We start from the raw sequence: 25764 nt of genomic DNA, 5'->3' as shown, positions 1-25764 counted from the left end.
GCAGCACCTCCCATGTGGACTCCAAGCTTCTTTCAGTAGCAGGGAATTGACAACAATTCCAACAAATTTTCTACTTGATGATCTTTGTCATCACTCCCCAGTGTCTTTGAAGTTCAAACAAAACTGATACTCGTTGAAGCCAAAATTTCCACATGTACTGACAAAGTATAAGAGAAATTTTCATAACTTCCTGGGAAAAAAACTTTAGAAGTCTTTACATAGTGACAATAGAATGGAATGGTTTATTAAAAACAACAATAAAGAAAATGTGTCTTAGTTGCTATTACAGTTTTTCATCTTCTTCTCTCCAACTGAAGTTAAACCATCCCTTGAGTGAAATATCCAAAGACACCTTATGAATTTGATATAACAACTTAAAAGCCCCAGAACCACGCTAAGATCATAAGAAAACTGTAGCAATTCAACTCTGGAGCAATTCTTATGCTCTCTAGACTAAACAAAGCTGCCAGTGCAAGCTGAGTATTGAACAGGGTGGGGGTGGAGGGAAGATAACCTTCAACCAAAGAGCAGAAATTCAATGTGCCAAATAACCAGAACTTACATCCACCCCCTTAGAGGAAGTACATCTTATATGTTAACGCTTATATTATCCAAACATCCACCCCTAATGTTTTGTTTAGGCCTTGTGGTGTTATCTCAGGAAATTGCAAAGAAACTGGTAAAGAAATAAAACCCAAACCTCACAACCTTTTGAGAACAAGCTGGGAGTGTGCACCAGCCCATATTAATTCATTAAACATGAAACAGTTTAGGCTGGGCAAGTCCTCCAAGATCAGAGCCCAGCTGTTAACCCAGCACTGCCAAGCACACAATTCCTCGTGGCTCCCATAACCAATTCTTCCCAAACTTAGCCCACAAAAACACTCGAAAAGGCACCTCTGACAACACCACCCTGGCCATTAGAACATCAAAAATCCAACCAGTTTGAAGCAACAGGCAAAACTGGCCTCCTTCCCTGCTTCAGCTGCTTGTCAACACTCAACCCTTGCCCTTCAGCTGAAATAGCCATGTGCTTTATTCACAAACAATAAAATGTAAATATTAGAAGAAGCTCTATTCACTGTCATGCTGGAATTAATCAGGAAAAAAACAGAGCTATATAGGATCAAGAAAATAATAGATAATTATGCCTTGGCACGTTTATCTTTCTAATGTATAAATTTGAATGTAAACAGAGTATTATTCCCCTTTTTATCCCCCCCCCCCAGTCCCAGGCAACAGGCTGCAGATTGGGACAGAAATTCAAGGAACAGAAGTATCCAACATGGATTGTAATGTTATAAACACTGAAGAATGGAACAAGCAGATTATGTCTTTTGTAGTGTTCCTTTCCTCTCATCCCTGAAAAATCATAAACAACATTTACTTTGATCTTCCACAGCCCCACAGAAAATTTACCAGCTGTTGTAAATGTACATCCACAAACTGCAAAGCTCATCTGCAACGTTTATTTGGCCTCAGTTCTTTGTCTCTATCCCATGATTACACCACAAACACTCTTAATCATCTCAAGCATTTTAGTGTCACTACACAAAAACTACAGAAATCACTTAAGCACATTTTCCACTGTTTTTCCTCTTTCTGGCTCGTTCATTTTTTGGACAGGGAGAGCCAAATGCAGCCCCTGAGCCCTCTCTGGCATTTGGTCAGTTCAGACATGAAGAAGGTTCAGTAGCCCCACAAACATCAAACAGGTTGTAAGAATTAAATGGTCCAGGTATAATAATTAAACAACCAGAACAAGGACAAGTGCTCAGGTGCACAACTGATCTGGGAGTGTGCGGGTCAAACAAACCCACACAAAGAACACCAAACCCACGAGGAGGAGGGCCCACGAGGAGGAGGGCAGTGCACTGGCAGCAGAGCTGAGTTAGTGATGCTCCCAAGGTCACAGCCCCAGATCCTGGCTCTGCTGAACGTCCCCTGCCAAGGAGTGTTCCATGGTAAGGTCACAGCCCCAGATCCTGGCTCTGCTGAACATCCCCTGCCAAGGAGTGTTCCATGTTAAGGTCACAGCCCCAGATCCTGGCTCTGCTGAACATCCCCTGCCAAGGAGTGTTCCATGGTAAGGTCACAGCTCCAAATCCTGGCTCTGCTGAACATCCCCTGCCAAGGAGTGTTCCATGGTAAGGTCACAGCTCCAAATCCTGGCTCTGCTGAACGTCCCCTGCCAAGGAGTGTTCCATGTTAAGGTCACAGCTCCAGATCCTGGCTCTGCTGAACGTCCCCTGCCAAGGAGTGTTCCATGGTAAGGTCACAGCCCCAGATCCTGGCTCTGCTGAACGTCCCCCACCAAGGAGTGTTCCATGTTAAGGTCACAGCCCCAGATCCTGGCTCTGCTGAACATCCCCTGCCAAGGAGTGTTCCATGTTAAGGTCACAGCTCCAAATCCTGGCTCTGCTGAACGTCCCCTGCCAAGGAGTGTTCCATGGTAAGGTCACAGCCAAGGGCAATCCACACCAGTGCCTCACAGAGGAGGTCCCCAAAGGGCAGCAGGACCACAGCTCATACAGCCACATCACTACGTTACAGGTTGGCAGCAGATGAGGAGGAAGTTTACAGTTCTGAGGGACTTTCATCTGCAAGTAACACGTAACAAAGAGGTTTCAACAAACAAGGATTTTGCAGCTCAGAATTCTGTTCAACCTGAATTAAGGACTGATCCTTAGTGTCCATTCCTGAAGAGGGCCCAGCCACAACATTCCCTCTCCTCAGAAGTTACTCTCATGTTATTAATTCCATCCCACATATTCCATGCTCCCAACCAAGCAGCCACCACCCTTGCAGAGTGCAGGCAGACACTTTAATTACAGGCTGACAAACCACCTCATCTGTGCCCTGCCCATCACTGGTCTCTCCCTGCTCCCCTTGCCAAGCTCTCCCAGCCACCCTCTGTACCCAGATGTTTCCTGAGGACCAGGGGGAGCTCCCAGATCCAGCCTGGACTGTGACCAGAGTCCAAAGGCAAGTCTGGATGTGTTGGGGTGAAAGGACCAAACCTTTCAGCACTGGTGCATCCTTCCCTCTTCCTATTATTGCTCTCTTGGCATAAGTCCTGCAACTCCACTACAAAGGTTCTCCTCACTCAGATGGTTGAAAGGCTGGACCAGATGAGCCTTGAGGTCCCTTCCAACCTGGTGTTCCATGAAAAACCCACAACTTGGAATCCTTAAATAAATGCTCTCAGCAAGGTCCACCTGATACTTTTTTTTTAAACACATAGCTCTTCTACTGTAAGGAAAATAAAATAATCAGAGTTCTGGTGAAGTACTTCAGCCCCAACTTGTAAATTAAGAAAGCATGAAGACACCATTGTGCTGGATCTGCTCTTGCCTCAGGCTTGCTTGGATTTAACCAAGTGTCACGTTGGGCACTTAGGTTGAAAATAACATGTAAATTAATCCCTTTAAAAGAAGAAGAGCATCAGAAATTATCATGTTTATTGTTTTGTTCACCATCCTCAAGTCTCATAGCTCAACATGTGCAAATAGACATTTTCTCCTGTCCTGGTGGAGCAGAGGTTAGTCAGGGAGAGTTTTCCTTACTGTCCAGTGTAGAAAACTGCAAAGTAATAACATGAAAATGTTTATAAATAAAGACCACATGTACTGACTTGAAAAGCTTAACACTGCTCAAATGCAAAAGGAGAGCTAAAATTCAACGAATTATTTTTTTTCTCTTGTTTCCAAACACTCAGAAGGATAGAGACAGCTGAGAGAAGTGCTGGGTATCCAGTGGGTTTATTGTGTTTACAAGCCTCTGTTTCTCTTCTTTTGAATTCTGATGGCACAACAGGCAAAAAACATACTGGACTTTGAGAAAGGACAACGTATCAACTCACTGAAAATCGCAGGATTATCATCATCTTTGCCTTCATTTTTCCATTTTCTTGACTGCTGTAAAGTGAGTTCTTTTCAAAAATCAAACTTTCACTTTCAAGCTTTTCAGTTTAAGCGTCCAAGTGCAAAACAGGCACTTCTGAGCTTTGGTTCTTTCTAAAGTTCATTAAGTGTTGAATCCTAAGCCCACGCTCCTCTGCAACTCAGTAATTGTGTATTAAGTGACTTTTATAGTCTATTGTAAATAAGCATTTCCACTACTTATGTTTCCTGCAGGAGGACTTTATAAACTTAACATTTCCTCTGAGGTGTTGCAAACCCATCCATTACAACACCAAGCTGGGGAAAGGGACAAAAAAACAGATTAAAAAAGCTCTCAGTGGACCATTAACTGGAGTATTTGAATCATACATCAGAAATAAAATAGTACAACACGAAAACATTAAGACTCAAACAAGACCTTTCAGCATAAAAAGAGCATTCATTTCACTCCACTATCAAAACACTATTTATTCAAAATTCACACCACCCTTATTCATTTTGGAACAGCCCTAAATTAGGCAGGATTAAGACATCAAAACAGCCAAAATATATCCAGCAGCCATGCTCTGGGTGAGAGCTGATCTCAGGGCAGAGCAGAGGACGCAGTTTGTAATGCCAGAGATCACTTAGGGCACTTCACTGACAACCATCCACTCTCTCCCCACACCATGTGAGTTTAGGTTTCAAATCATAGTATTGGGCGTATGAACACTCAGAGCTCATTCCTCATTTTCTGCTGACACAGGATAACATGTAAGAGCACACCAAATATCCAATCACTGCTAAACTTCGAGCTAAAAGAGCTTCATTTTTCACCTTGAAATTAAGTCAATGAACCAAACAACAAAATCCTGTTATAACTTAGGGGTTTACACACCAAGGATAAAATCTTGTGCTGGCCCGAACAGAATTTGCTCAGTTCCAATCCCTGGCTTTGGCAGGGCAAGAGACTTCATTCAGTCTGCACACAACAGGTCTCAGTTCCCTTCAGGAGGTGCCTCCCCCCCAGCCCAGCTCCTCAGTTGCACAGAGTTAAGCTGTCCCCACTAAAAATCCAAATATAATCAGCATTTGGTAAATAAACACTGAGGGAGCTCCAGTTCTTTAACCAGCTGAACTGAGGGGACACAAATTTGTTGCCATGGGGCAGTATCAGCAACATGAAGCATTAATGTAAGGCAGCATCATTAGTTCCTTCGTCAAGTTTTCCTTCATCACTAAACAAAAAAAATACACACCCAGAAAACTGACTGGGGGAATAGGCATTTTAGCCTTACTTGACTTATATTTTAACATAAGCACAATTAAAACCAGACACTTCTGCAGAGATGCATCTGGTGGCTTGTGTTGGTAGCAGAGGTGAGCACGTACACACAAGCATTAATATTTAGGCTTAAAGAATCTGTCCCTGTGGGTCTGTGGAGACAAATCCAAGCTGTTGAACAAGGAGCAGCAGAAGCACCCAAGGTATGCTGGGGGTTCAGAGGTGAACGAAGCCATGACTGGAATAAGATCACAGGTACAGCCAGCTCATCCAACATGGCAATGTGGACACAGGTCTGCCAGATTCCTCTCCAGGAATCCCCACAATGCCTTACACTCCTGCTTCACACACAGTAACACAGAAGACAGAGTGGATTACTTTCCTCTGAAATAACTGGCAAGCCACCTGCAGTATCACTGTGCTAGCCCTGCATTTCTCCTCAGCTTGGTTTATTGATTGCATTTACAGTTCTCTTCCCCAAAATCTGCCCCTTCCACCATGCAGTGCTTTCTTTCACAGTTGTGGAGTTGACAGCTTATTAAAATTGATGAGGCTCTTGATGAGCACACCAGTTTGTTCAGCTCAGGTAACAAAAGGACATTCCTGCTTATTGAAATGTCATTATTTTTTTTGTCCCCATGCTGGATTTCACTACAGTACCATGACTACACTGAAATAAAAAAAAAGTTATTACAAACCATTCCAGTAACTATAAAAAGGACTTTTTAGAGTGGCATAGCTTTAAAAATCCTCAATTACTTATTATTATCCTCAATTTTAAAACTGGCCACCATATTTAACCCACGTTAGTGCTATGAAGAGGGGTTAGTGACACTAAATCCCAAGTCCATGCTTGATGGTTAAGGTTTGCCACAGTGTTTAGCATCAGAGAGAAGAAAGTTTAATTTCATCAATTCTAAACCATTCCCTCTCACCGTAGGGAAAGGTTATACATGTCTCCCCCTCAGCCCCTGGCTAAGAAAAGTCCCTCAAGACATAAGAAGAGCTTATTTTAGCCTCTGTTTCTACTCCTCATCAGCTGAGCAGGCTCACTTATGGCTTCATCCAGGGAGAAGTTCAGTGCTTGGGCTGAGAGGCACACGATCAAACAGTGTGATCAAATTAAAGTCCAACCCCCACCTTAGTGTTTTTTAGCAAAAACATCTGTCAACACTTCCATCTCCAGAGCACCAGGATGTGCTGATGCATTAAACAGCACAGCAGGTGTGTGGCAGCCACAGGAGTGTTGGGCCATACCCAGAGAGTTAAATACAACCTGTGTGCTCCAGTTAACAGGGCAATAATATCACATGTATTTGCAGTGCTGACAGTTCAAATTCTAGAGAAGCAAACACAGGCACGGCAAGGAAGAGAATCACACTTCCAAGTTAAGTTCATATTTCAACTTGCCTTTTGAACATTTGAAAGTAATAGACTCTAATATACCAAATCAGCATGTCTTAAAATCCCTGTGTGATTCTGTGCTTGAGCTGCATCAAACCACTGCGTATCAAACGTTCCTATGCAGCTAAAAGCAGAAAATCAAACATGAATTCCAATTTACACAACTGTTTAACCTTCCTGTGTTCTTCAGCAGCTTCTTTTAACTTTTTCTGCTTTAGTTTCATTTTCTTTCCAGCGTATTATTGTCACACCAGCTCACCTGGGCTCTGCCTCAAACAACTTGGGCATTGGAGGCACCAACACACCCAGACCAGAACTAGAACTGCCTAAGGCCATGAGCTCAGAGGACATTGCTCCCCTCCAAGCTCACCTGACAGCACAAAACCTCTCACAGAGGCAGCAAAAAGTTGATTAAAGAACAGCTTCACAGAAACGGCAAATAAACAAGCAGGCCACAGATTATTATTTATTAAAAATAATATTAAAACGCCCCATTAAGCACTTAGAATTTTCAACTTTGCCCTTCACACACCAGGTGTTGATCAAATATACATTTGTTATACTACACACTATTACCCCAAAGCCTTAAGACCAGGAGTGGACTGTGGTCTTGGATAGGAGATTAGTCACTGAAGAAACAGGTCTAAACCTCAGTCTCTCAAGACTTTAGGAAGATTTACGCATTTACTTCCCATTTCTTCAACTCCAAAGCAGCAGGCTGTCCTGATCTAATAATGAAAACGGTATTCCATAAATCATAATGCCACAAATATCCATTATGATAATCCCCTGCACAGGACACTGCCACGATTTCATCCCCAGGTTGCAATGCTTGACTGGAGTTAGGACTGAAGCTCTAAGTGCTTTTTATCTCTGCCATCAAACTCGGGGCTATAAAACAAAACCTGACACACACACACAGACACACGCACGCCAAGTTTGCAAGTTATGAGTACATCACTGCAATGCTCCTCCTAGAAAAGAAAGAAATGTGACAGTAAAACAAGTTTTCCTGTTCCTTAAATAGGAATAAATCCAGTTATTTCACTGCCAGACCTACTTCAGATTTAAATGAATGTAAAAGACAAGATCATTTCAAAGCCCTGCAGAGAATGATGTGAATGCCACTCATTTACAATTCCTTCAGGGAGAAGAATAAAGAAGTTATTTCAAGCTTTTTTGCATCCATATAAAACCATTTGTGGCCTTAGAACTGCAAGAAAAGCCATTTAGAAGACTCACTGACTTGTGTCATGTGAAATAGTAGTGACAGACTGTCACAGGAAATCACAGGATGCCTTCATGTGCAGTTTTTATTCAATTTCCAGACTTAAAAAATGCATCCAATTATTGACAGAATTGATCTGAAAGGCAGGAACAACAAAGGCGGCACCAGAAGCCGGCCCTTCTGTGGCCACTGGCTGCTTGGCTTTGCGCCGCAGGAGCGTTATCACAGCTGACCATTTGGTGCTCTGAATATTTATAAGCATCTCCCTGCACAGTCACCCTCCTTTCCACTGAGCACCAGCATCCATTCATTCATTCACTGCCATTTCTCCAAGGAGAGCTATCCTAAGAAATAGATTTAAAAATAAAAAAGGACTGACTCTTCCTCTCCGTTTTACACACAACTCGTGTGGCAGAAACATTGAGCTGAAACGTGTATTTTAGTTCACAGAACCACAGTATTTGCCTCCAGCTTCCCCAAATAAGGAGCAAGAGAAGGAAGAGAGTCCTCTTTGTCGGACCCGGTGATAAACAAAGAATTACAAGTGTTTTGGCAGACAGGACATCCTCGTACCTCCTCAGTCATCCAAGAGCCCTGGTTGAAAATGTAGATGTCTGTGTTTGAGTTTGAAAGTTCCAGCTATGCCTTGAACCGGTGCCAAGAGAACATCCAAAGGGCTCTTCACGTTTATTTCACAAACTTTCGGCAGGGAAAGTGCGCAGAAGCGTTTTGGGAGCACCCTCAGTCTTACCCTGGAATGCGAGCCAGGGGACACTTACCTAGAGTCGTGATCTGAATCGCGACATCACAGCTTGGGTATCGGTAACTGCGGGGAATCGGCGCACCCGGGAAGGAGGTGAGTCAGCCCTTTTCCCACGCTGCCTCCCCGGAACACTCACCTAAGGGGTGTCTGCTCTCCTGTCCCTGTCTCTCACTATGAGATCACCTTCTGAAAAGGCCAAACCGCTTGGTTTAAACCGCACAGGTGTGGAGCCTGCAAGAGCCGATCCTAAGGATGAGCCCAGATAAAGTCCTGAAACCGGAGGTGGTACAGAGAATAGTTTTCTAAACTTCACGTTTCTCTGAATTTCCCACAGAAGAACAGGGCATTTCCTCAGGGTGACAATGCAAAATGAACAGTGCAGCTGCTGAACAGAACTGTCACGGCTCAGACTGCTCCTCAGCCTCGCAGCAAGGACGCCAACATTCCTCTATCTGCTTATTTGCCCAAGTGCTCAAAACTTTACCTCCCACAGAAATTAAGGGGTACCTCGACACTGTGTTATTGTCGCTACTGAGACTCCGTCCTACACGCTCACCTTGGCAAGCCAAGGCCAAGGTCGTGTTTGCTGCAGCAGAGAACAGACAACACAGGTTTCTGCTGAACGAGAAGGAAGGCCAAGGAACACGTGCTTCTAAGTTTTGGCTCAGAAACTGAGCTTTGCCACTGCGAAGGAAAAAAATTAATGTTGTTTTCCCTCTCCAGGCTGTATGTGGGAACAGCATCTTTAAGATGACACTGCAAGATACCAACTACAACACAGATTTTGTTTAAAAGCGACAGCAGTATTTTCTGGAGAGCCCCTTGTAGAGCACATTTCATCTTCCTGCTACAGAAAAACATGATTACACGCCAGTTAAGAGTAAGAAATGCCCAGAACGGCAGCTGGTAGAAAGTCATATGTTTGTCAGGACAACAGGGCTTGGTTTCCCTCAACTTCTGTGCCTTTTGGAAGCTGGGACATTAAGAACAGAGCAGGATCACCCTTGCCTGGTGAAGCCGCGGTGCCAGCTTTGCGCACACACAAACCAGGACCGAGATGCAATCCAGATGGCAACGAAAAACAAGAAAGCCACCGAGTCCACAGAGATCAAGGATTTGACTGTAAAGCTCACTGAGATGAAGACAACAAATCGTAAAAGCCGGGTCTTACCATTCGCGTTTTTCCCACAGATGAGATGCTCGTAGGGTTGCAACACCCCCCAAAGTTCCGCGTCGTTGTTGATCACCATCTCCAGGACCTCGGCCGAGATCTCCCCGCCACCATCCGGGCTCTGACTCGCCAAAACCCTGCCCTTAATCTCTTCCACGAGGTTTTCCATGCAAGCGGTCAAGGAGATGGCCGCGTACTCGTGGATCCTCACCGAGATCCTCGTGTCCACCATCCACCTGAAGAACCTGCCCACCGAGAAGGTGAGGCCGCACCTTGCGGACTTGCCTTTCCGCAGCCCGTCCCCAGCGCTCATGCTGTACAGGGACAGCGCCTTGACAGTGGCCAGCACGCAGCTCTCCGACAGGGACCAGCTCTGGATGAGCTTGATGGCGCTCTGCACCTCGAACCGGGTGCACTTGGAGTGCATCACGCTGAGACGCTGAGCCTCCCTGGACACCCTGATCAGGGCGCGCCGGAGCAGCTGCGAGAGCCTCCGGACAGCGTCCTGCGAGAAGCTCCTGCCATGCCCATCGCCCTTCCCTTTGCGCAGGATCCTGCCGATGTCTTCGTCAGTCCACGGGTACTCCTCTAGGTCCGGCAGCTTAGGGCACTTGGAGAAGATGTCCGCAACCTCGGGGTCCTCCGGCAGAACGGTGTTCACGGTATCCCAGCTGTTATTCCTACTGTTCATGGAGCCCGAATAGTACCACCAGTTGCCTCTGTGCTGAGAAGAGGTGAAGGCTTGGGAGTTGGACTTGGAAGAAGAAAGACTAAGGGACCTGCAGGAATCCCCTGCCCCATAACCAGAATCCAAAGTCAGATCCTCCAGGGTCTTCAGAGTAGAGCTGTACATCCCAGCCATAGGCAAAGACGCGTTGAGCCGAGCGGCGGCACAGCAGGGCGGAGGGTGAGCTGGGGCAAAGCCCTACCGGGGCGGCGCGGCGGCGGAGCGGGACGGAGCGCTCCCAGGGGCAGCGGCTACCTCCATGCCGGCGGGCGGGATGCCGCGGCAGGCTCCATGCGGGCGGGAGGGAGGGAGGCAGCCCGGCCGTGCCCAGCGCCGGCCGCGGGCGCTCAGCGGGGAGGGACGGGACGGGCGCGGCGGCGGCTCCGGCGCAACTTCCCCGGCGCGGCTCCGCCAGCGCCGCATGCAAATGAGGGGCGCGGGCAGCCGCCAATCAGCGGCGGCGGCTCCGGCCGGCCGGCCAATGGCACGGGGGCGGGCGGGGCGGGGCCCGGGCCGGTGCCGGAGCGGGACCCCCGTGCCGGGGTCGGGACCCCCGTGCCGGGGTCGGGACCCCCGTGCCGGGGTCGGTACCGCGGCTGCCGCGCCGGGTCGCGCCCGGAGCTCCCGAGTTCCCCAAGGCGGGGAGCCTTGGGGGGGTTTTCCCACCGCACCGCCAAGCCCCGCTCGAAGCTCAGCACACCGGCTGGAAGCGCAGGACCCCGGCTCGTCCCTCCGCGGTCCGCGGGCGCTCCCGCTCGGCCGCTCCGGCGCAGTGCCGGGTTTGTGTGTCAGCCTCTCAAATCCGTGTAATTGAACTTTAAATGCGCTTTTCGCATCTTAATTTAAAACGCAATCCCCCCCTCCCAAAGATCCTGTTATTTACAGTTACACGGCCCAGCACGCGCAGTAAAGCGGGAGATAAGAAGCATCCATGATAACGTTGCAGCTACTATGCCAAAATGTGTAAAAATCACAAAGGATTAAATTTATTAGTTCAAATAGATTCTAAATTTTTCACTCAATTCTTGCCATGTTCTCACTGTTTGTAAGACATAAGCGAAAAGGTACTTGTTGAAGCCAAAAGATATTCCTTCTCACAAAGGATATTTCCCCTGCAAACTACAGCGTGGATCTGTAGAACTTGGCATCAAAAAGACACAGCTCTCACAAGGTCCTGTACCAAAAAAGACACAGCTCTCACAAGGTCCTGTACCAAAAAAGACACAGCTCTCACACGGTCCTGTACCAAAAATTACACAGATCTCACACGGTCCTGTACCAAAAATTACACAGCTCTCACAAGGTCCTGTACCAAAAAATACACAGATCTCACAAGGTCCTGTACCAAAAAATACACAGATCTTACACAGTTCTGTACTTTACCTACAGGTTAAAAAAAAATTTAAAAACCACTGTACACCTTTTCAACAGTGATGTCCCTTAGAAGACACAGTTTGCAAGTATTATCAGCTTCAATACCTGGAGAATGCCTTCCAGAACCTCCTTCTGTATTTTTGTACTGCTGTAGATCCGTTCCATAGTGTCAATGAGAAATATATCACAAATATTAGGTATGAATTAAATACTTGAAAAATCATGTACTGTACTTAAGCACTTCTGCTTACAGGATCAACCAGCTCCTGTTCATACTCAAAAAGAAAGCATTTAACAGGGTGCAGTTACTTTCCACTAGCTGACCTCGGAAACTGGTGGGTTTGGTTTTTTTAAACAAAACATTTTCTTTTATCTCTTAGATCAAAGCCCAACTGTGATTCAGCTCCGCTTTTTCACAGCTTCTCCCCATGAAAGCGTGAACACAAGCAAAAGCTGTCTGATTAAATCACACCTAATTCTCTGGAAGTCATTTCAATTTATTTGGAAACATCAACACCTCATTTGTGCTCCAGTGTCAGCTCAGAAATAGGTATTTTTAGTAGACAACTAATAGCCCATTCAGGTATTATTTTACAGATCAAAGCCAACTCTGCTATTTTGTTATATTTTTTCAGGTTTGAGCTCTATTTTTAAGAATCTCAAACTCAGTAAAGGCAAAAGAGCTGACAGCACACATGGTAAATAGGTGCCTAAATTGATCTGAGACAAGGCATAACGTTCAAACTGCAGTTTTAAGTCTCAGACATTCACTCAATACACTTCTTTTTAAAAAGTTATCTTTCTTCTCTTATTTAATCCTTCATATCTGGTGCCATGGACTACTGCAGGCCTCCTAGATGTGACTTTTGGAGGTTACCATGTGATGCCATCCCTCAGTCCCCACATCTCTCCTTTACATCCTCAAAACAAGGGGATTTTTTTTGTGCGTTGGTTCTGGATTTAACAAAGGTTCTTTGTCAAACTAGGTTTAAGAAAACAACCTGTTATTTGTTTTAAGATCATACACAGGAAAAAAAAAATCTTTGTTTTGTGATGCCTCTTTGCAAAAGCTTTTCCTAAAACTTATCCTGTTCCATCTCTCCCTTATAATTCAGTTCAATCATAAAAACAAGGATCAGTTGCCACTGAGAATCACTACAGAGCTGGCAAAGTACATTGTTTGGGGAAAATGCAGCTGTGCAAGTGCTTGAAACCTCTACAAATAACTTCTGATCCCTCCCTTGAGCACACTTCTTCCATGCCCCTGCACAGCTGGTTATTCCTACCATGCCATGCAATTTAACAAAGCAAAAGTCATCTCTGTTAACCAGCAGTGCAATCCCACTTCCCTAAGACAGTGTTTGCTCATTAGCAGGAGTTACAATTTCACTTGTACTATTTTATTACACAAAACCACTTTGTTGATAAACCCTTCTCTGCCCCTGCTGCAAAGGTACCACCAGCCTCTTCCACAGGCAAACACACCTCGGAACAGAAGCCCCCAGGCATAGAAAGGATTTTCCTTATGGAAGATTTCAACCTCAGGCTCCAAGATACTGAACACAGCGAAGGCTCCAAGACACACCCCAAAACACCAATAAAAACAGTTAAACATTTATAAGGCATAATAAAGACTGGGCTCTTTCTGCATATGTTTAAACTGGAGCCATTAAAAATTGCAAGTTGTTTTCATATGATAAAAGCCAGCTTTCTACAGACAGTTGTTCTCATAACCATTTCTCTCTGAAATTAAAATGCTAGCAAAATAAAATGTATCAAAAGACTTCCAGGAACACAAACAAAACAGATAAAACATGTAACAGGGGAAGTTGCAGCAAATAAAAACCTGGCACTCAGGAAACTCTATTTTCTTTTATGCAAATGAGTTCAGATATGAGATGTTCTAGCTCTGATAAATTGCAGAGTTTTAAAATTTGAATTTAAAGTATATCAGAATTCACCAGTATTAAAGAGTTTCAGCATTTTCTGATACACAAAAAGCACCTGGATAAATAGCAAACCTATTTAAAAAATAATCAACATTTGTAAAGAAACACAACAATCGAAGCAAATGTAAAGTCCCAAAAAACTTAATTTGCACCAAAGACTCCAAACCAATACTTTTTAAAGTAACCAATTAACCTGTTACTTTTTCCAACAAAGTTCAATGAATTTCTAGAAGAAACATTCACATATAGACTAATGAGCAGCATAAACACTCCTTACCTCTAGGTCCCATGTAAACGTCTTTTGTTCACTTGAATCGAAGAAAACCCAACAATTTCCAGCAGGAAGCAGCAAAAAAGGAAAAAATATATATTAATAATAAGTCTGTCCTCAGCAGAACCCTCACAAAAGTTGCTTGACTGGTGCAACTAAGCCTTGAAGCAGTACCTGGAGTACACCTGGCAGAGGAGCCCTTTTCAAGCCTCATTCCCTGCAGCTGTGAGGGGGAGCATCAATGACCCCAAAGGCTCAGCACCTGGTCATGGGTGCTAAATGGCTATAGCTGGGAATGTCCCTCTGCAGCTGCTGTCTCTGGGGGTTCCATGGCTGCTGCTGGGAATGTCCCTCTCCAGCTGCTGTGTCTGGGGGTTCCATGGCTGCTGCTGGGAATGTCCCTCTCCAGCTGCTGTGTCTGGGGGTTCCATGGCTATAGCTGGGAATGTCCCTCTCCAGCTCCTGTGTCTGGGTGTTCCATGGCTACTGCTGGGAATGTCCCTCTCCAGCTGCTGTGTCTGGGTGTTCTATAGCTACTGCTGGGAATGTCCCTCTCCAGCTGCTGTGTCTGGGGGTTCCATGGCTGCTGCTGGGAATGTCCCTCTCCAGCTGCTGTGTCTGGGGGTTCCATGGCTGCTGCTGGGAATGTCCATCTCCAGCTGCTGTGTCTGGGTGTTCCATGGCTATAGCTGGGAATGTCCCTCTCCAGCTGCTGTCTCTGGGGGTTCCATGGCTATAGCTGGGAATGTCCCTCTCCAGCTGCTGTGTCTGGGGGTTCCATGGCTGCTGCTGGGAATGTCCCTCTCCAGCTGCTGTGTCTGGCATCTCCCTTAGATTGCTGTTTAATTAACTGCACTGTGGCTGCCCCACTCAGCGCTACCTGCTAATGAACTGGAGCTCTGGCAGCAGCTGATGCCCATCACCTGAAAATGAGGGTGAGCCCAGAGCCCAGGGGACTTGGGGGGGGAGGAGCAGGGGTGAAGCAGGTGAATCATATCAGACCTAAATTATATGAAGAAAAAGTTTACTGCAGTTAAGAGAATACATTTTGCGTATTTTCAAAGCAGTGCTGCTGGAGAGAACACATAAATCTTGTGTGTTTTCTGTACAGCAAAAGCCCTCAATTTGTTGTCCAACTGGAGTTGATGGTCCAGTTAAACAAGTGACCAAACACTCACTGCTGACCTCACAACTGCCAAGCAATAACAGGAACCAGCTGGATCTTCCCAGCTGAAGAGAAACCTTATTCAAGGTGTAATAACTCAAATTCTTCCCCCATTCGTTTTGTGCAGAGTGGTTACAATACTTACATTTCAGAATGTGTTAATTGGGAATTCAGGTAGATTTATTTGATAGCATTAAGGGAAATTTAAAAAGACAACACAGAATCTTACAAATGTAGATGTTTACAATACTATCCCTTGTGTAAACTTTTCAGGGAGTTGAAACTCGCTGAAATCTTGTGCAGAGAGTACACTGAAGGCTTGTTAGTAATAAATGTCCACTTTCCTTCTCACTGCCTTGGTTTTATCTGTGATTTAGCACAGATTAAAACTACATTTTGCTATTACCAAATACACAGAAACATTCCTGCCTAACAAATCCTGCCTCATTTTTTTCTACTCTACTAGCTAGTCTAATAAAAGACATTGCTTGTCCGTACATAACTTGCCTCACTGATATCTGTAGGCTGTCAATTAAAACATTATTTCTATTTTAAAAAGATCAGCCAGGTAGATTTGCTTAGCATAGGAAATCAGCCCAGATTAGCTTTACTATTATTTATAATGACAGGTAAGGTAGAGCTTCTCAAAATTAATACTGTCAGGGAATGAGGGGTCATGTCTATCACAACTAACAGTGACTATTAAGCAAAGACCTTTTAAAAATGTTAATGTCTAAAGATTTTATGTAACAGCCTGCTTCTGACACATATTTCAGGAATGAAAAGCATAAGAACCACTGAGAATTTATTAAAAAATATCCTTTCTACTTTCAAAAGCTGCCTTTTGTAGTGGATATAATTAAAGAGATAAGTAAGTTGGAGTGAATTCTCCTCTAGGGAGGAATAAACCCCTGCATCACTACATGTTGGGGGCTCACCAGCTGGAAAACAACTTTGGATAAAAAGCCCTCTTGGTCGTGTTGGAAAACAGGTTGCACATGAGCTGGCAGCGCATCCCTGTGGCAGAGAAAGGCACAGAACCCTGGGCTGCACCAGGAGGAGCAGAGCCAGCAGGTGGAGGAGGCGAGTCCTGCCCTCTGCTCAGCACTGATGAGTCTCCAGTGGAGTGTGGAGTTCAGCTTTGGGTTTGCCAGTACAAGGGAGATATGGACAGACTGGAGTTAGTCCATCAAAGGGACACAAAGAGGATCAATGGACTGGAGTTTCTGTTGTTTCTGAGAGGCTGAGAGGCCTGGGACTGTTCAGCCTGGACAAGGTGAGACCATATTTTTGTGTATAAATACCTGACAAGGACAGAGTTAAAAAAAGACAGATACAGATTATTCCATTTAAACATTAAAAGCCCTCACCTTTTACTTTGAGGTTGGTAAAACTCTGGAATGGGTTTCCCAGGGAGGTTGTGGAGTCTCCATACTTGGAAATATTCAAAAATCCAACTGGACACAATCCTGGACAAGCTGCTCTAGCTGACCTTGCTTTGGGGGTTGGACTAAATCATCTCCAGAGGTGCATTCCAGTCCTAACAGGGAGGCTGTGAATCCTGCTCTTTCCTGTGAAGGACAGAGAGATTAACCATTCCCAACAAAACTTTCCCTTTCCAAAGTCAGGTCCTCTGCCTCCATTTGGAATCCTCTCCTCAGCAGCATTTCTAACACTGCTGCTGAATCCTCTGATCTTTAAACAATCCTGGTTAATTTACTTTTTGTTCTCTCTTAATTCAGCACACTTTTTATAGGTGAAGACCTCTTTAAATTGAACATTAGGAATTGTGAGAAATGCCCACAGTTACCAATAAAATTTAGAGGGGATAAAGTTTTCAAAGCAGAACTGAACTTTTATTTAACAAATTCAGCTGACTTGGATTTGTCCCTCTAGCCTAGGAGGCAGCCCCAGGCCAGGAAGAAACAAAGGTCCCCCATTCTCTTCTTTATCAATACAGTTCCTTTAGCTTCAACCAAACTCTAATTCTGTTTCTAGTAGAATGAAAGTAGTTTTGAAGATGCTTCTTACCCTTGTTAGGTGTAGGAAATAGTCTCCTTCCTCAGCAGCTGTTTCATTTGTAATGTGTTTGTTCTGTATTTGTTTTGAAAACATTTTGAAGTAGAAAAAGTAAAATAATCCTGGAAATAACCAGTGGCGTTTTAGGTAATTTAAACCGTAATCCCCAATAAACACTGAACGTTTCTCTCCTGAAATTTGACGTGTATGAAGACAAGGGGTGACAACTTACCGAGGCCTCTTTTCCCCACCCCTTTTGTTCTCATTTCAGCTCTGACTATTAATTACATTTTAACAGTACCTACATTTTATTTCTTAGCAGGGATGGAACAACTGGAACGTTCCAAGAGCCATTATGTGTTACCAAATAGATGCAAATAATGATGTTGTTCTTCAGCATTTAACAGCTACTAATTCATAACATCCAGCTATAAAGTAACAGCAGGATAAACTTCCTCAGTCACCCAGATACTTAACCCTGTTATAACACCAGGTCTGCCAAGCCTGTGTTTGATCAGCTACCAGTGTAAAATAACTCTTTGGAGGCACTTAAAATAATCCCAGTTATCATGGGGTTACACATCATGTTTCCACTACTGTGTCACAAACCTGTTGTGGTTCTGGGTGCCAAATACTCACATATTTGGAAGAACTTCTTGTCAAAATTGTACTTGCTGCTATGGCTGTGATATTAACCTGTCTCAAGAGGCACTTGATAGAGCAAATGACATGTATTGATGGCATAGGATGTGTGTCATATTTCCCAGGGTGTGTCTACTGAAATAATGTTTGTGTCCTCAACTCTCTCATATTAGTCAGGGATACAGTATTGACAATAACATTATCAACAGTCAGTCACTATGATCACAGAATCAATGGCAAGAATAGCCATAGTTAAATATTGTATTTTTCATAACCCTGAACAGTCAAGAAATTTCCAGGAAGCCAAATGAAATATTAACTTCTAACAGTGCTATAAAGTGGATGTCTCAAAGCTTCTTAGGTCCATGCTGAGATTAAAATGGCAAACAGCACTGAAAAGAGTTGAAGACAAATTATGGGGGCATTCAAGGGCAAACCCCAAAACTTAACATATTCTGCCTTGCCTGGGTTCATTCAGAACCTTAGGACAATACCTACAGTGCTTGTGGTGGTACTGATGTGCAGGATCTCATTCCACGGGGTTCTTAACCAGCTCTCACAAGAGCTGCTACTCCATCACAGTCCACGCTGTGCGCATAAATTCCGCTTCCCCCTGGTGCTTAGCCCTTTGTTTTCCCAAGGAATACGAGTTTGTAGGATAATCTGTCTTCCTTTTGGAACATCACTACTACCTTTACCTGAGAGTCAGCTGCTTAAAAATCCTTCCCTGTCTTCTCTTCATATTCCTTCAATGTCACAAATACAGCTTCCCTGCCCAGATTTTTGTATATGCTGCAATTCCTTTTAAAAAGGGTAAATTTATAATACTTACAAATATATGCTTATATTTCATACATAGCCACTTTTTAGTAGTGTTGTCTTTTCAATACATTATCTTCAGCTTCATCTGTCCTGGTTGTGTGTTCCAATGTGTCCTTTCCTCCTGAGGATCGTGATTTTTGCACTGTGGGCAAAGAAGTCTCAGAAGAATAAGGTTTTTCAAGCAAAATATCCAGGGGACAATATCTGCTTTCATAAAACTCTGGACATGCTGTTTGCCATTTCCTAATCTTAGTCCTGTTTGGTTGTTTTTTAATATTGCTGGAGACCAACAGCTGCGCTGTCTCACAGCGCCCCGCTGTCTCCCCCCTGTGGCCGTTCTGGGCAGTACCGCACATCGCTGCTCTTCGGCCGGGTAGGTTGTGGAACGCGTGCAGGTACCACAGTTCCCCTCTGCGCCAGGTGTGCTCAGGGGAGGGACGGAGCTCAGTCTTCCCTTTCCAGCGCTGTGTGACACTCCCCATGGAATGGTGGCACAGCCGGGCACGGCCCGGAATGTGGCACCGTCACACGGTGCTTGCCTCACAGAGGGATCGGCATGTGCGACACCTCGCACAGGGAACTACTGAGAACAGCTGCAGGAGTGCCAGAGCAGCCGCTGAACTGCGTCCGAATGGAACCGCCAACCTTCTATTTATAAAACTAGCGACAGAGACTTGCTTTCCTTCCTTACTCCAAGTCTAGAGCCCCTGGAATGGGGAGCACTCCTTTTTTCTCGCAAGATACTGGCAGAGCACAGCGCGTAGTTGCAGACACTTGCTCCAAAAGGCAAAACCTGCAGTTCTGCACGAACAGGAGATTTAAACGTCCTCATTTGCACATCACGTTCCCGGAGCAGCACCTGGGCAGGTGGCCCATGCTGACAAGGTGCTGTGTCTACCAACCTCGGCGCCTCTCTGTGCAATAATGTGTGACAGAGTGAGAAAATGCAAGGGAAAAGGAAGGGAAAAGGAAGGAAAAGGCAGGTGAGACATGGATGGGAAAGCAGCATGAGGATAAAAATCAAGCTGACACATTTTCGAGAAGTGCAGTGTGGAGTGGGACTTGGCTGCTGTGTTTTTCTAATGGCCCTCAGCGAGGAGAGAATCAAAACCTTTGTGATGCTTCAGGTGCCTCCCTTTGAATTGGAAGACATTCTGTGTGTGTGTGGCTCGGCTTCGGGAACGCAGATTTGGGCAGGGCTGTCCCCACGAGGGTGTGCCCTTCCAGCCTGCGCAGTGGATTTTAGGTGAGGCTCAGCGTGCGCAGAACTGGCCCCACCGTTTAAATCCTGAGGTTCATCTGCCACGGCCGAGCGACAGTGAAGTCCTCAGGACTAGAACCTACAGCCCCCGGCATTTCCCAGGAGGTCTCCCATCCAAGTACTAATCCGGGGCTGACCCTGCTGAGCTTCCGAGATCTGACGGGATCGGACGGCAGGGAGGCATTTAACTGCCAACCCAAAAATAAAAATCATGGGAAAAAACATTAGGGAAACAACCCCATCCTGAGGTCCGGAAGCTCACTGTCAGCTCACTCCAGCCACATGCTGTTAATTAGCACCTCGTCGAGGCACAGCCTGAATAAACATGACGCCATCCATCCTCCTTCTATCCCTAATTCCAGGTATGACACAGGGCTGCTTGTTATCACATAACCCAGGAATATTTTTCCAGCAAGGAAGCCGCTGACACGGGCCAATTTGTCATTGCCACTTGGGCTGAAACACATGCTGGAAGCGATGGGGAGATAATTACCAACTCCCTTTTCTTTCCAGCTGCATAATTGGGAAGGAATCCCTGTGACACATCATCTGTAATGAAAGCATCACAGTGCTATAAAATGTTCTGTGCCTTGGTCCTGAAAAAAGATAGGAAGAGTCTGTGTGATTCAGTAAAAGTGGGGCTGGTGCCAGGGTTATGAAGCATGGGGTCCATCAGCACCCAATAAAATAGTGTAGCAGAAGTTGATAAAAGAATTAAGTGAAGAATTGGAGGGTGGATGTTATAGGATAAGTCATTAGAACTGGTTAACAGCAAAAACCTCCACCTTCAAATGCACTAAAATAGAGGGGGGTACACCAAGGCCTATCCCCAAACCATTGGGAATACTTAGAAAGTAACTCTCAAGTACAGTGAAATAGGATATATTGTCCCAATCCCTGTGAGTGGTAAGGAGGAAAAGGAGAAAACTATCAATACAAAAGAAGATAGTGAAAAGCCTCAGGAATCTTGTATGCAACGAGAAACATAAGATATCTCAGCCTTCCATATCTTGAAATCTCTTTTCAGATTTCAGGAATATTTATGAATAAAAACACAATACAGAAGAGAGATTAGCACACTGTGAAAACAAAGAACACCCCTACCATATTAACAGCAAAAGAGGAAAAAATGTAAACTTCAAAAATGTTAACCTTCTTAGCCAAATGGTATGATAATGAGAGAACTTCTGAAAAATAGCTGTTTTCACTCTAGGGCAATCAAAAGTAGTTGCTTGTCAAAACTAGGCCTAATTTTCATGGTTAGTATCATGTAGCTGTAAAAATTTATCAGATGTTTTTAGACTAAAAATATGGAAAAAAATAAAGGCAACATATCCAGTGAAAAATGTGCATTTCTCTTAAAATTGTTTGCAAGTCCACGTTTTGGATCAATACCCAACTGTGCTGTTCAACCACTGCCCTTAATCCAAGAAAACTAGGAAATGCACATAAACAAAGCTGGGCAGGAATGCTGATAGATCCCTGCAGAGCTGTTCAGAAGGGCTTAGTGTGTTTATGGGTTTGGTGGTTTGTAAGTTATCATCTGTATTTCATTTTTTAGCTCTCCATCCTAATTCTCTTGGCAATGTAAATGGCTTGCAAACCTCTCATAAATACCTTGTAAAGGGCCAGCCAGGGTGCAGGCAACAATTAGTAGCTAGAAAGAAACATATCAATTAACGTGGTAGCTTAATGTCAACCTCCAGGAAAGGAAAAACAAAACACATTCATAATTTGTTACAGTTTCCAGGTGAGTTTCACCTCTTGGTTGTCATGAAACAGCCAAGTTCTGTGTTGATGGGTCAGAATAACTATTGCCACTTTTAGAAGCTTTAACAAGAAAGATGCACATTTTAAAAACAACTCTCCATACATAAAAAAGAGACAATCTAAAATGTCAAAAGTTCAATTCAATGTCTAACTAAATGCTGTGAAGACTACTGCAGTTATGGAATTATTTTGCTTTTTTTTTTTTAATATTAGATGCTTCCATAATTTCAGCATCTATTAGAGACAATGAATTTTCTGTGTGGAAAACCTTAGAAAAATGAGGTCAAATGTACAGAGGAGAACTTTGGCTTGAAGAACAGCCATACCTAAGTCTATGGAATAAAATCTGCTGTTTGTTTTGCATACATCTACCTGTGGCCAAAACACTCAAGGGCTTGTCCAGGGCTTTCATTCAGAAGCAGGCCCATGGCAATTGTGTAAGTCTTAAACAAAACAATGGCCATCTTTGCAACCCATAATGATACATAACTAGGCAGGGTGAAAAATTGCTTTTAGCCAAGGAGTGGAACAACAGCTCCACTGGTGCCCTTACACAGGAGAGCTGGGGCAAAGGGCATCAACAAGCTCCTGGCCATATGGAAGGCACGGGGGTGGATCAATTATTCCAGGCTGGAAGAGCTGTTTGATGTTTATTCAAGATGCTACTAATTGTTATATTTCACTCTGACCATGCACCTTGATTCTTTTGAACCTTCTAAGACCTCAGAATTTTTTGTAGTCATTTATATTGTCAAAATTAAGAGATGTAAGCAGATGGTTTACAGATTTTTGCCATTACTCCATCCTCAGATGCCTCCTATTATGATGTAAAATAGACTGAGAGTGGAGCTACTTAAAGGGAAAAAAAGGCTAAAATATTCACAGCAAAATAAAAACAGATTTTTAAAGGTACTGAGACCCTGCAGCTCCTTCTATTCAAACATTACTAATTGGTGTGGTGGTGCCCTAGGATTAATTATTCCCTTGGTTCTATTTGCCACCATCTCAAGGGGCAAACCTTCAGTCTTCTGTCTATGACTGTTATTTGTCTTCAACAGGACAACCAAAGAGATGCCACAATTCATCCTCCAGAATAAAGCAGCTCCTTAAAACTGCATTTATTTTACAATTCATTGAAATTATCTTAAAAACATAAGAGTTATGTTCAGCATCTATTAATTAATGAAAGTGAATCAATGAGGAGCTGCCATTAAATATTTTAAGTGTATATTTGCTTTCAGGAAAAAATATTAAACTAATTTGAATTATATGCATATCAAAGTTGTCTTCCTGGCATCCTGGCAGTCAATCTGTACACTGGGAATTTGCAACAATTCCCTGCAGGTAATTCCATGGGAACCTGACCCATCAAGTCATCAGGGCAGATTATTTCTATATGTAAAGTGCTCTCTGATAGTGTGGCACCCAAACACCACGTGTCCCTGTGCCAGCTGTCACATGCATTGGCAGAGGCTTTGATGTCGCTCTCCTTGCAGAGCTTCTCATCTTTCCCGACTGAAACAAAGGAGATGGGTCCAGCCTTTCTTTAGGCACCTGCACACCATTATGTACCTGACTTATCCTCGGGTTTAAGTTTTGCCTCGGTGACTAGGTGGAGTGTGGAGAATTTTTACCTATTTGCCCATTGGTTTCAAAGGTAGTGACATCTCCTTTTTTGCCTTACTAAGCTTCTTTGTCCTTCCTTGTTTTCCAGTGTCCATATTTGTCATGGTTACAGCAAACTCTTCTTGCTTTTTGCCATTCTTCTGGCTGGGGTTTTTTGGTTTTCTTCCCATCAACTCCCTATGATGACCTTGCAGTCTATTCCAGTCATCACCACGGTATTACACTCACAGGAACATTCAAAAATCACCCCTGTAAAGAACAATGTGTGATCAGAGGACAATTTTCAACATCATTTCAGTACCAAAACTAACTGAAATTTGTTATTCACCTCACAACCTAAATGTCAGTCACGCACTCAGAATTACCCTGGCTGGTGCTTTTCTTTCCCTGATGGTAAAGCAGTGTTGATATTGTTAGACATATATGCCTTTATCCAAATTTTTCAAAGGCATGTGTCTGATTTTTCCTGGCAATGAAACAATAGCCTGATTTTCCAGTCCTGCTAGGCAGCCAACATTTTTACTTGCCTTTAATTTTCTGGAAATTCAATTGGTTTGCAAAACCAGTTCATGTAGGATTCTCTTCTTTCTAGAGAGTTGGAACACATGAAATGACACCTATTGTATCAAGGTATCTCTTGGATCAAACATCTATATTTTATACATGCAAACATCCAGCATGCCAATTAAGCACTTGACTAATTTAAAGTGCATGTGACTAAGTCATACTGATGTTTGACCCATTAAAAAGCTTAAGAGCTTCTGATTCTACCAACAGAACAAAATATTGCTGTGTTTAGCTGGAAATCTTTTCTCATACAGAATGAGGCTTTAATGGGCAAAACCATGTTTCAAAGCAGAGGTTTTATTAGCTTCAAATGGATAAATGCTTTAGATAGTGCTGCTCATACTGCAGAGAACAAATGCAGAAAAGCTTTCATAACCTTATGGGTGCTCGAGCTTCAAAGGGAGTCACATAAAAACAGATGTATACATAAAAGAAATTTGTATGTATATGATGTGAAATAATTTTAATAATATATTTTTGAGGAATAAAAACATAAAACTGAGATATGTAGGATGCCAAGCACATGTTTAAATAACTCCCCACTTGAGAAGTGCTGCATTTCCTATTCTGTTCTTGCTCTTCTTTCAGTTATCTCCAGGACTACACTGCAGCTCTTTCCAGCACTAAATATGAAACACAACTTCTTGATGATGATGATCATGAGTAATGCTTATGAAAATTAATAAATTATTGCAAATTACATTTTATTTTTGGTAAAAAATACCAAAAAAAGAAATTATTTTCCTCTGGGACTTGTGTATCCATTGGCTTTTATGAACCCCATACAAACCACAATGGTTGAAGACATCCTGCTCCAGAATCATGAAGTCACTCTCGTGTTTTCAGTGTTTTCCACTACATCTGATGTCTGAAAACACAGAATTAAAAAGCCTACATATAATGCAAGTTGTTGTATGATAAAGTTACCATCATAGATTAAGCTGTAAGATGTTTTCAGGCATATCTCACAGAGTACATAGAGATGCCCTTTATTCTTACCTATCTCTTGTTCCATCTCTCCTCCTCCCACATGCTGTGTCCAACATCTCCCACACGTTACCAAGAGGTTGGCTGGCCTTTAACAGCATCCAATTCATGTCTATATAATTGCAAGTTTGACATATAAAATTGCTTTGAGTGTGTATTGGGACCTTGGAACCAAGACAAACAATATGTTCTGTCTACTGTATTGCAGTGGACATTAGTTTTGTTGTTGCTATTCATATTTCTCTGGGTTTTTTCTAAAATATAATAGCAACCTTCTTCTATTACCTGTCCATGTCATACTCAGTCCTCTGTCATGTGAGTAAACAGATAAATATTAGTCTATCTTGCTCTTTCAGTGATTTTTCTGCACCTTGATATTTACACCGGGTGTGACAGAAGAAGGATGGGTGGAAAAGTAATTTGTAGAGGCTCCTGAGGCATTGTAAGTTAATTAAAGTAATGTAAATATCCAAAGGTTGGATATTTATAAAGGCCAATTACTATTCCAGGTCTTGAGAATAGATTCATTATATTATTTCACTGTTGGAGTACATGCAGTAGCTGAATTTGTTTCATGACTGAAAACATACTTGGAAATATAAATTATATTTTTGTTATGTGAGCCTAAACCAGAGGTTTTATGTTTTTCTTTCTGATCTTATTCCTTGTGGCACAGGGAAAAAAGGTATCCAAACCTCATCTCCAGACACATAATTTGAATACTCTGAAAGATAAAAGTGTTAACATCTCTAATAGAAGGGTCACAAATGAAGTTTCCCAATCCTGTGAAAAGTCTTCTCATCAATAATCAATTTAATTAAGAAATGAGCATTCTCTGTCTTGTGCTTCTCT

The 25764-nt window shown here is 43.5% G+C and overlaps 1 protein-coding gene across 4 annotated transcripts in view; it reads right to left on the bottom strand.

The window, feature by feature from the left end:
- Nucleotides 1–25764, bottom strand: part of ABTB2 (ankyrin repeat and BTB domain containing 2) — a 129874-nt gene that overhangs the window by 103508 nt on the left and 602 nt on the right. For 2 of the 4 annotated variants that reach the window (XM_071559276.1, XM_071559277.1), the window contains exon 1: nt 9733–10763. In XM_071559276.1, the coding sequence (XP_071415377.1) occupies nt 9733–10594 (862 nt within the window). In that variant the 5' untranslated portion in view covers nt 10595–10763. Of the gene's footprint in view, nt 1–9732; nt 10764–14059; nt 14091–16588; nt 16790–17249; nt 17360–18711; nt 18844–23366; nt 23608–24715; nt 24794–24924; nt 25025–25764 lie in introns of those variants that run through there. The other 2 variants (XM_071559278.1, XM_071559279.1) reach the window with 2 other exon arrangements.

The sequence above is a fragment of the Pithys albifrons genome, chromosome 6 (assembly GCF_047495875.1).
Source record: "Pithys albifrons albifrons isolate INPA30051 chromosome 6, PitAlb_v1, whole genome shotgun sequence".
Lineage (NCBI taxonomy): Eukaryota > Metazoa > Chordata > Aves > Passeriformes > Thamnophilidae > Pithys > Pithys albifrons.
The sequence above is the reverse complement of the archived record's forward strand: the minus strand, read 5'-3'. Positions and strand labels throughout refer to the sequence as shown.